The following is a 12,282-nucleotide window of genomic DNA, read 5'->3' as shown; positions in this document are numbered from 1 at the left end:
ATTTACGCACGTCGCAGTCGGAATGTATGATGGGGGGTTGGGTTTCCGGACACTTAAGTTCCCGCATGAAAACTTACTTATTTTACATAGAATATGCACCCTTTACCTTAAAGTCTTGATATAGACTCCTCATATAGGCCTACTAGACAACATACTCTGAAAACGGCGAATCCAGTCGATTAGTTCCGCGGAACGAATATACCGCACGATAGGCAGTACGCAGAAACGTTCCGCAACCGCCGATCCTATCCTGGTTGTGCGAGTAGGCCTCATTAAAAACAAAATAATAATCTGTTTATTGTGGATGCCTATACCAAACCCAAATAATCTAAGCAAGTTATTTCTTCATTTCTCGAATATTATCAAGGACAAACCTATTTTTGCGTTCTGATAATTGCCCTTTAAATAAATCATATTATAGCCTCGTACAAGTGGCACGAAGAAATGAATTACTGTAGGGCCTACAATGTTACGATAGCTAGATAGCATGCACACATTTATGTACGAGTCGGTCATCTGGAGCCGTTACACAGACAGTGTGGTGCGATTAGCCTTTATTTATAGATAAAACTTCAAAGAATAGTTCAACGAAAGAGCATGATAATATACTATAGTAACGCTTGTTGTAACAATTGCTTTTTAATTTTACACGTATGTGATTGCGTATAGGTGTGTGTGTATGTGTGTAGGTCCTACATTTATATATAAGAGACTGCTTGAAGTGGGAAGGAAAAGAGAGGGAGGTTTTGCTGGTAGGGTAAAGCGTGGATAAACTTTCTTTTTTCAATGACCTTTGTTCTGATAAGAAAATGATTGTACAGCTATACTTTAAAAAAATGTTGGTTAGTCTGCAAACAAATTGTTAATGTGTATGCAGGGGGCTAAAAGGAGCTATGCATGTGGATTTCATTTCATTTATTTGTTTTATTCCAGTTTTTCTTTCAACAAAACATAACACAAAGTAAATCAAAAATGAAATCATAAGCATATATACATTACAAAGTATGACAATCAATGGTAATTAAAGGAGACCTCCGGGTGATTCTCAGATTTTTACATTTGTACAACTATAAGATAGTTATACTTATGACAGAGTTTCAGAATTTGTGATAATTGGGATGAAGAATAAGAATATTTTCAAAATATAGAACAGATCTGCAATGAACAAGGATGATGACATGGCAGAGTGTCACCATAAGAATGCATGAGTTTGGGCTCCAGGAAGCAGAACATAAGAAGAAGGCAGGTGAACTCGCAAGCAAGCGGTATTGTTATGAAATTACACTGCTATCATTTCTGAAATATGTGAACCTTCTATGTCATCATCCTTGTTCAGTGTAATTTGTTTAAGGTTTTTCGTAGTATTGTTTCTCTGCTCAAGAACCACAATAAATTCCACAAATCTATACAGGGAGTTGTCGATTTACGTACTACATGATATGAAATTATGAAAATCGTCTGGAATGTCCCTTAAAAAAACTAATAAAGATATGCACACATACTGGAATTACAAAGTTATGTTTGCAGGGTAAAAGTGAGAACTGAGAGGTCCACTAGAAAGCATTGCTTGTAGATTGTAGACCACTCTAAAATATCTTCAAAAATACTTGTCATTTTAAAGTATACGTAATGCATAAATAAGACAAAATGAAACAAACAACAGAGACACAACAAAATGACATGACTAAACTGAGGGGGATACGATTAAAAGGAATAGAGCAAAACAAAATTAAAGGAAGAAAGGAAAGAAAGAAAGAAAGAAAGAGAGTGCCTACACGCTGAACAAGAGAAATGGCCGGAAGAGGGGATTGAGAAGTATTTCGGACAGCAGCTGGTGACTGCATGCAGCTGTGGAAAAATTATGGAAATGAAATGCCGAATTTCATTACTTGATAGTGTCGTTTTTCATTGCGTGAGGGTGTTACTGATGATGAATCTTTATTTGCTGTAACCTATATAGATAATGAAAATAGATATCTCAGCAAGAATTAAAAAAAAAAGATTTCAAATAACGCTTAAAGAGTATAATGATGGAGAATTTTATTTCAGAACTTAATGAATTTCAAAATTAAGGGCCGGTGTATATATGATGTATTCTGAGCTAAAGGTTCTCAAAAGGGGTAGATGAAACTCAGACCGCCTAGTAGAAACTAAAAACATTGAATTCAAACTATTGGGGAGAGCATTTGTGTTGTAGTTGAACATGAATTGACCCAGTTGAAAAAGAAACAAATCTTTAATTTTTAAAATCTTATATTTGATGAATAATGAATGTGAGTGGCGAAACCCCACGGATAATACTAAGTACTTCTTCTTTTTTTTTTGTTGCATTGACAATAATTTATCTAATAAAATTTGATGGGCGCTGCCCCATGCTAAAATTCCGTATTTGAGATAAGGTAATATTGTATAAAGTGTAACAAACCAGACCTTGTTAGATTACAACGAACCCAGAACAGATATGCAAGACTGGTTCTAAATGCGGATTACTCAACTACGAAAGAAACTCTTTTAAATAGACTTGGGTGGCTGAGTGTCGACAGTAGAATCAACTATCAGTATTGTATTTCTGTTTTCAAGATACTTAATGACTTAGCACCGTACTACCTGAATGATCTTGCCACAAAACGTCGTATATAATATATGTCACCCGTCATTCTACTCTATAAATCCACTGTTCATTCCAAAACCCAACACCGAATTTAAAATGCGATCCTTTTCTTTCATAGCACCCAGTATTTACAACAAACTGCCAACCCATATTCGAACGGCAACAACACTCATCTCTTTTAAGACCCAAATACAATTGATTAACTTTTAAGTGCAGATTTAACGCAAATTCTGGTTTTATTCTTCTCACAGTTTTGAGCACCAACTGAAGCCACAACTGATGTTGCACTTTGGTTACCCTGTCTTGTTATGTAGCTTCTTGTTCTGTTATGAGCTTAGTTTAATTGTTTCTGTTTGTTAGTATTTTCCTGTTTAGTTGTTATTGTGTTTGACTTGGTATATTTTGGTTTTGATGTAATTACTTTTTTGTTTACACTTATGCAAATATATGTTCCGATGTGAAATTGTGTATTGATATGTTAACAGGGCTCTTTTTGAAAGCAGGAGTTTTGGCTCTGAAAAGACTACCCTGTTTTTAAAGAAGACTGAATACATAAATGAATGAATGAATGAATAAATAAATATATAGATTCTGAGCGCTGAAAATAGACATTAAAATGAAGGTGGACTATTTGAGCTCATACGTATATTTAATATGAAGCTCCTAGTATTACAGTAGTTAACATGAAGCATGCCGAACATCCCGATTTGCCGATTACAGTAACTCATTCGGTTATTCTGTTCAAAATGATTCAAATCAGAGAGAAGTTTATTTTATTGGCATGACCAACGTCACATCGTGCTTGTACTGTACCCACAGAACTCTGCTACAGAGTAGAGTTCTGTGACTGTACCATGGCCACCATGACGACGAAAGATCGAGATAAGGGAGAAGAAAAAAAAAAGAATCGCTTTGTAGTCCGTCTCAAATTGGCAACTTCGCTCGGTTGGCTGGCTAGAGAGATTTGAAGAAGTTCATTGGCTGTAGAGGGAGACTGGAAGAGTACATTTTACTGAAGGGGTGTTTCCCCTTACCATTTTGTATACATTGTACGGTAGAGACCCGGATCGAATCGGCGGTGGGGGATCTTATCGGCGGTGAGGCAAAAATCCCGCCGATTGGATCCGGGGGATCCCATGTACTGGCCAAAGTCCGCCGATTAGTTCCGGCGGAACTTATCGACTGGCCGGAACGGATCGCCTGTGACACCGGCAGCCCGAACTAGAAGTTGTTTACAGGATTGACAGCGCGTAATGTATGCATGCAATTCAAAGGAGCCGCCGCGCGCACAGACGATCGGCAATAGGATTTATCACGGAGTGCGATGGGACTAGAATAACCAAAGCACACGTGACTCATTTCAGCGCTTCCTAATGGCTACATTCTGGAACCCATTTTATAATACGTGATATTGGTATTAGTAATATACATCACAGAGGGCGTTAGTAGAATCATCCACCCGATAGTAACTTTGGACCAGTTTGAAACAAACGAAGCAAAGCCGAGTATGTTTTGAACTGTTCCAAAGTAACAGAAGGTGGATAAATCTGAACGCCCGAATAGGTAGTGTGCATTACTTGTTTTATAAAATGGTGACATGGATCCTTGTAATTTCATAATGCAACTTGATTATATCCAGCATGCATTGTGCTGTACAAAAATCGGCCTATAGCATGAGAAATCAAGTACTTGAAATTGCTAGTTAGCACTTTTCCTTGTTTTAATATTAACACTGCGTGTAAATAGTTCTAGTAGACAGTAAGATACAAGTCCTTCGGAACTTTTTTAATATAAGTGTACGTTGAGTGCTTGTATGTTATTGAATAAGAATTCACAAATATATTCCAATCAACATCATGAAACTTGAACGCCGAGTCTTATCAACATCAAAGAGCAATCTGCCTTCGACATTTCGTGGGCATATATATATGTATATATATATATATATATATATATATATATATATATTTCATTACATCTTATATACATTTAAATACATTATTATATGACACTTTGGGTTCAGGATTTCTCAGAAAACTTACACATGGGCTTCGATGTAACTGTGGATGTATGCACTTTACCAATTCGAAAATCCAATACATGGGTCTACAATGGGTTTTAGGCTATGCTCTCGTTTACGAGTTTTTTTGTTTCTTTCTTTCGTTACATCGATTTCTGAACTCAGTATTTTGACGCACAAAAATGTATTTTTTTAAATAAACAATCCTGATCAAGAGCCTCGTATGACTACGATCCACAAGCACAAACTAAGATAGAGATTATGATATTACTTGACAACATTACGTGCAATCACCCACACCATACTGCATCAAATCATTAGTGCATAGCTCAGATAATCACCAATCAGTCAATCAGTTACACATGAATGCAAACAAGAAACAATAATCAAGAGAAATAGGCCATGATCTCATAAATAGTGAGAAAGAAATGCCTATCACAATCAAGCTCTGCATAACATACACACAGTAAGTCGATTTGATATGACTGGATTTATTATATCCATCAAATTCATACCAATTTGTACTTTGACAGCGAAGTTTGTGTAAATATATTTTGAGTTTTTGTGTACTTTTATTTACAATCAAGTGAAATCCTTGAAGTACCGAATATAATACTCATAATCTTAGTTATCATTAAAGAACAATGTTTATCACAGACAATTAAACAGTAAATATTTTCCACATGACATTAACTTTACACTATGATAACGTGTTTCTTATAGATTTAAAAAAATCTAAAACATGGTGCGAAAGTTTACATTGACTGACCTTTTTCTACAAAACTGCAAGTACAAAAGTTTGTAGCGCATTACGAATAAATAAATTCTTTATCTACACTTACATTTCGCAACATTAATACATAAGATATTGACGTCAAAGCATTTTGCTTTCAGATGGCAGCTACATATTTTGTAATTTAAACGTGGCCTATATCTTTGATATGTTTCAACCTTCCTTTTTTTCATTTAAGGATCCTGGCATAGTAGTTCAAGCAAATAGCCATTTATCAGTGGCATGTGAGCAGTTATTACAAAATACAATACAAATCGCCATGCATTGTATGTTTGGTTTGTTTTGTTTTGTTTTGTTTTGTTTTGCTTTGGTCTCCATGATACTTGCTAGTGACAGACTACAGACTAACTGAAAATGGATAAACAGGTTCATGTACACTCTTGATTAAATCAGGGCAGTATTTCCGTCCTAAATTCAAACAAAGAATACATCCTCTGTAAATAAAGAAAATTGAATATCACACTCGAGCTGGCAGTGGCACCATTTCATTTTGTCGGAACGGGTGCAGGTACTAGTATTACCAAATATATGCAGGTATGGTATTACCGGACAGCATGGTAATTCCAGACGTGCACATTTTTGCGTACTAATGACGTTCAATACGCGCGGGGCTTCGTAGATGAGCCTCACAGAGCGTTGTATGGACCGAAATCGCAAAAACGCGACATAAAAATGGAAAAACGATAAAAAATTCACATTTCACCTTAGATTTAGAAGAATATATCGATTTATCACAAGCTTTTTGAAGTGTTCGAAATGTTCAAGTCTGATATTTTACCGTAAAATACGAAATTTGAACCTCATTTGCCGATTTCTTATTCTTTATTTTTGTCGTCCGCTCGGTAAGAATTGGTACGGTGAATCGTGGGTATGAATGATTATTGTGATTTTGGTGCAAGGACAGGGTGTGAAAGACGAAAGATTACTCCTTTACAAAAATCGTGTCCGGAATTATAATGCGATTTTGCACCGCGCACAAGACAACTTTTTAGAGAGGGGTATATTTGAAGTCTATTTTACAAAAGTCGGAATGAATTATTTTCATAACTTTGCTGAAATCGTAATTTTCAGGACTTTGTGACTAATTGGTGTTATTTTTGGCCGAAATTTCATCCTCTGAGTACGGAATTCAGAGCCAAAAAAAAAAACGCGTCCGGTGATACGATCCACTCTCCTATGTGACTGGTTAATCCCATGATGGGGATAATGTCTGTTCCTACTGAACACTATCATTCTCCAGATTGATAATCTCATTTTCAGTATTCATTGTCATATGAAGAAGCAACATGGAATATTATGGTCTCAATATATCATTTCAACAAAGGTACCATGTACATTATTTTTGTTTTCAACATAAATAATACAAGTTAGAGTAGAAGCTAATCTGTATTGGAAATCAACTGAAGACAGAGGGAGGGGGTACAAACATCCGAAAGCCTATAAATGACCATGATGACCCGCTGAAATCGACCGTCACGTGATCAAGGCAAAGACGGGTCATTCCGCTGATGATGGCTATAGCGTTGACAGCTAAAAATTCCGGAGGTAAATTTCTTGCATTGAGATCAAAAGTTTAACACCAGTTTCAACGTAAAAGTTAACCATAGATAGAGTGTAGGCAGTCGTATCAAAGTGTACGTTCTTTAGCATGTGAAATAGACCACGACAGAAATAAGTGAAAACTCCCTCGCTATGAGGAAATGATCTACCGAGAACTTTTGTGTAAACAAAGAGTATAAAAATGTAGACCTACATCGTAAACAAGTTCTTTTCAGGATTAAGGGTGCAGTGACAGAAGGGTATATGGTAATGCCCAAAGTTGACACTTTTGCCGATAAAATGAGGTATTCCTTCAGGTGGATGGAATGAGCTCAGTGCATCACAAGAAGTTACACACGTTCTTCAATTAGTCAAGTGGTTACTTCGCAGTTCTATAGAGCTACTCATAGAGGTTGTACTAAAAGAATCAGGTGGATATATGCCATAAGATTTGCGACAGTTGGTATTTTTCGTCACGTGTCTTCTCTCTATCAGTAATACGAAGATATAGTCCCGCATGAAATCGACAGTGGAATATTGTCATTTGCAATATGTGCTATATGTCTGTGAAACTGACTCAAGTTGCATCAAGGTCATTTTGTCACTGTTTGCTGCATACGATCTGTGGGTTAACAGAGCCTCACTGAACAAAACTTTCTAGTACCTTAAGAGGCACACTTACACTTAACCCTACGATCAGGTGTATATGAATATACAAGGTCTAATGTCACTCAGCAACGGGTTGGAAGGCAAAAGCATCAAGGCGTTAGTAAGAGTTTAATATAAAAGATTCTATTTACAAGCGTGTCTCTCGTGCATGGCAGTACGCAAAACGGGGAATGAGGGATCAATAATGTACCAGAGCAAAGTACAAAATGTAGGAGATACATCCTTGAAATAAAAAAAAAAGGAACAAGTTAGCTGTCTGTCCATTCTGAGCCACTCGCCCAGCCGATCACGCAGCAAGCTAAACGTGCTCCGGCGTTCCCGCTAGCCCGGCTCCCGTCATTGTCCACCTTTCCGAGATCATCCTCGCCAGCATGGAGCTGCGATCAGGAGCAAGCAAACAAGATATTGGTACCCACAAAATTTTAGAGGAAAACATGATCGAAGACAGAAGTAATAGTGGTAGAAGTAGTAGTAGTAGTGGTAGTAGATTATATCTTCCAGGTTCAAGTAGTGGTAGGAGTAGCAGTATATGGTAGTAGAAGTGTGTATGTGTGTGCGTCTGTCTGCCTGTCTGTGTCTGTGTACGTCTCCAACACAAAGCTGCGATTACGATTCATTTCAATTTGAGTTTTCATTCGTCCACAATAAACATCAACTATCAATAACAACTAATGCTATATCGGTAACATCCACATAACAAAATCAAAATAAAAGTACGGGGAATATTACATTTATACACTGGTGTAATCAAATGCCATTTAGGGACAATAACAGAAGATAAACACAAGAAGAACATCTTGTAAGAATCTTACAAGAACATAATTTTATGAGAATAGGAATCAACAGGAACGAGACATGAGCCTTGTAAAAGGCGGGAACCTATCAATATAAGAATTAACTAGAAAATTACTTGGAAAGAGCAGACCTTCATTATGCAGCTCATCTACACCCATACGTGTACATGCTAATAATCGCCCAAGTAAAAATTTCCATATAGGCTACCAAGAACCTAGAGTTTACCATGTTTACCTCATCAGCTTCCTGCATGCTGCGCGACGCCACGAGCAGAGCACGCGCTTAAGTGTGCATCTTTCAATGCAAACCTCAAATACGCGCATCTTGAACTCCAAGTTCATTGATCCTATCAGCCAAAAGATAAAAAAATCCTTCAACAATTCATTGAAAATTCCAGGATCAGAAACCAAAATTTAATCATATTTTCCTTGTGTTATTATCAAATTTTCGGCTTACTCTATGTTACATCCAAAGCCGTTCACAACTTTAAATTATGCAAACAGACAAACAAACCAACGCCGGCGAAAAACATAACCTCTTTGCGGAGGTAACAAGATAAAGCAACAGACAAACTAAATGCAATTTCAGATATTTAAAAAAAATGTTAAAGACTAAAGATTAATTCGACAAATTAAACGTATCATCTTCGTTCCCACTCCCTTTTAATGTTCACAAACGAAACTTTCTCGAGCAATACCCACCACGAAGCTTCGTCCAATGATCGACTTGTTTCCAACGAGCGAGGCGAAAGTGTCGTTGAACCGGACGTCGATGTCGCCGCTGCTATTCGTGACGACGTTTCCCAAGTCTCCTACGTGTCTGTAACAGAACAGAACAGGTCAGCATTAATAATAAAAAATAATGTAAAGTATAAGTCAAAATACATCTAGGTGGTTTTTGTTTTATATCATTATCTTCAGTATAATTATGGATATGTATATTGATTAGATTAGATTTGATAGAATTTCTAATGAGTTATTTGAATTAGGTAGAGCTGGCTATAGAGTGTCAAAGTTATGTTCATGTGCCATTATTGTTATTATCCTCATTATCATTTTTGCACTCTTCATCTTCATAAACACGCTGGTTAACTGTAAGCCCACAACTTGTCGTGCCGTATGTGTCATGTGAAGTTACAGTTTGATTGGAAGACTTGCAAAAGTCATCTGACTTGTGATCACAATCACAAACATTAGCCTCAGAGACATAGCCATTGATAAATAGAGTAAATGCCTGATCTACTATCGCCGTACCTGCTGTAAAATGTCGGTCATTGCCTCACGCGACATGTACTCTTATCCTCGAGTGATAAAACATTGTCATGACTCATGAATATGCATTTATGTAAAGTAAGCATGACCTGTTCAGCCCACGAGGGGCAGAGGAAGATTCGAGACACTTGGGGACTATGGCGCTCGAGGGGAGGAATAAAGTTTTGTTGTTGTTACTGTAAGAAAGTGTGGTATGTTGGTGATTCATTTGGTGTCAGTGATGATACGTGTGACATGTCGAGTTGTCACCATCTTTTCCTCTCCTCCGTAATGATATGTAACAATAAGTTGATGAGACAAAAGGTCCCACGAGAAGATGTATCGTCATTGATGAGATAAGGGGAAAGAGGAGGGTCGATTCAAGCATACTTTTAGGTCATTCTGTTTACTGTTTTACGTCAATTGATCAAATCTTGAAAGAAAGATGTTATACAGAGGGGTGAAGGTTCAGGAGTGAGTTTCTTCAATTTCTTGTGAGTTTCTTTCTTTCATTTAATATGCCATGTCCGCCTTGGACTACTTAACATAACAATGTCGGAATTTCGGAGCTTGGGTATTTGTTCCATGTTCATCGTGTCACTGCCGGCAACCAGGGACAGCCTGGTGGTAGTGTCGCTGCCCGGAAGGCAGTAGATGACAGGTTGAGTCTCACTGGTCCCTTTTTCCGACATGCTTGTTACCCACTGGTCCCCTTTTTCAGACATGTTTGTTAATTTATAGATCAGCAGTTGCGATCTTAACAAATTTAATTTGTAGAGGGAGACAATTTGGAGAAACTCACACCTGATCAAATCTTTTTACAAATACTTCAGATGACATCCTGAGAATTCATTTACAAGGCGACATAAATGTAGGCCTGTACCCTACAATCTGCATGGAGCTGAAGGGGCTTGAAAAAACATTTATGATGGACACTATTTTCCCATTGCATGCATCTTTAGATTTCAGAACCTTTCAGAGTCGGTTGGTCCTGCATGGTTGACATCGTCTGGGTTGTAGTGACCACCAGTGCTGCCGCAGGAGCCTCTGATGTTGCCATAGGTGTGGACGTGGAAACCGTGCTTGCTGTCAGCTTGGAGACTGAGTTTCGAACCGTCAACCTGCAGGTTTATCTCCAATGTTCCACTCTGCAGTTTCGACCAGGATTGTATAGAAGGACGGATATTACTTGAAAATGTTTTCGAATTTCTTCAAAGTTTCTTAGTAATGATAATGATAACTATTTCTCATTGAGCGCTTTTACAGGGCTGAATCATCAAAACGCTTCACAATTAACATACAACATTCACAAAATATAAAGACAACATAATGATCTACTTCTTCAGTAGATTGTAGGAATAAGAGTGTGTAAACTGTTCTTCAGAGAATCTTTATAAATAGAAGTAGGGCCTACATAGCTCTTTTATGCTAAAATGTAAAACTATAAAGCTGATACATACGATATTATGAACAGTTATTACCAAGACGTCACTAAAAAGATGTAGCCATGGTAAGCATATGACGTCAAACTTTGAACCCCGTAACATGTAACCCAGCAATCGATTTCGTGCGGACGGTGATCGATCTATGTTTGCTTATATTTGATTCGGTCAAGCAGAATGAGTAAAGTAAGTAAAGTAATAAAGTAAAGTAATAACGGGTTCTACGAGACAAGGTGTTGACATGCAAGTTACCTGTTCCCGCAGATCGACCCGTCCGACAATTTGTGTGTTCCCGCTCTTGGCTAGGAGGCATGATGCGTAGTGGACAGATGCAGGGGCTATTAATGGAGAACAAAGATGGAGTCAACTTAAACATTTAAAATCTTAACAAGTTTATTTGATTAAATTCTACATTCCGGACACTCTTAATTTGTTTTTCTTCTTGTTTTAAATCACCATTTTTCATTACTCATGATGGGCTCCGTAAACTGAGCTCCTGAACCCGTCGCACCAAGCGTACTATTCCAGGAGTTGCTGCATTGGGTTACAAAGTTATTATATTTAAGAACAAAGTCCAATTAATATGTTCGGATGTTCATAATCGTTAACCACATGATGTCAGAAGAGTGATAAGAAACAAAAATGTGTCAAAGAAAGGGAATGAATAATGGTGCACAAAATGGAAAATTATATCAGACACGACACGCTGTTAGAATCCAACACAAAACCACCTGCTATTATAACAAAATTTTCCCGCAGTCTGAAATTGAAATGAGATATTTACGTCTTACCTCTTGACTTAAAGTAAGGCACACAGTGTATCTTATAGAATATGCTTGTAAAAAAAGTCCAAATTTCACAAGGATATATCAGAATCATGAATATACCGTGATCGAGGAAAGCTTGGAAACTTCCCGTCTGTTCGATCGACTGCCAGTGATATGTAAAATTAAACGAAAATTAATACTAAAACTATGAAAGCCCCGGAAAGAACTCCAAAATGTGAGATGGCCTATTCATATCAACCTGTTAGCCAGAGCCAGCTTGTCCGCATACAAAAATCGTGACGATACATGTATCGATACAACGAGAAACTAAAGGGCTTCGCGTTTCAATGTATAATTGTGACGAGCTTTTATGTTTGGTCACTGAATCATCTTGCA

General features: G+C 37.4%; 1 protein-coding gene across 1 annotated transcript; it reads right to left on the bottom strand.

Annotated features, from left to right (window-relative positions):
• Positions 1-7,880: 7,880 nt before the first annotated feature.
• Positions 7,881-11,432, bottom strand: LOC139710406 (uncharacterized). Its single transcript, XM_071622322.1, has 4 exons — positions 11,361-11,432; positions 10,650-10,825; positions 9,129-9,246; positions 7,881-8,009 (listed from the first exon to the last, which is right to left on the bottom strand). Exons 1-4 carry the CDS (start codon positions 11,430-11,432, stop codon positions 7,881-7,883), a joined length of 495 nt encoding a protein of 164 aa, XP_071478423.1.
• Between the last annotated feature and the right edge of the window lie 850 nt (positions 11,433-12,282).

This window comes from Diadema antillarum, unplaced genomic scaffold (genome assembly GCF_040938485.1).
Source record: "Diadema antillarum isolate AM-2024a unplaced genomic scaffold, OU_Dant_1.0 seq00001529_RagTag, whole genome shotgun sequence".
NCBI classification, from domain to species: Eukaryota; Metazoa; Echinodermata; class Echinoidea; order Diadematoida; family Diadematidae; genus Diadema; species Diadema antillarum.
This window is presented reverse-complemented; position numbering and strand designations above follow the sequence as displayed.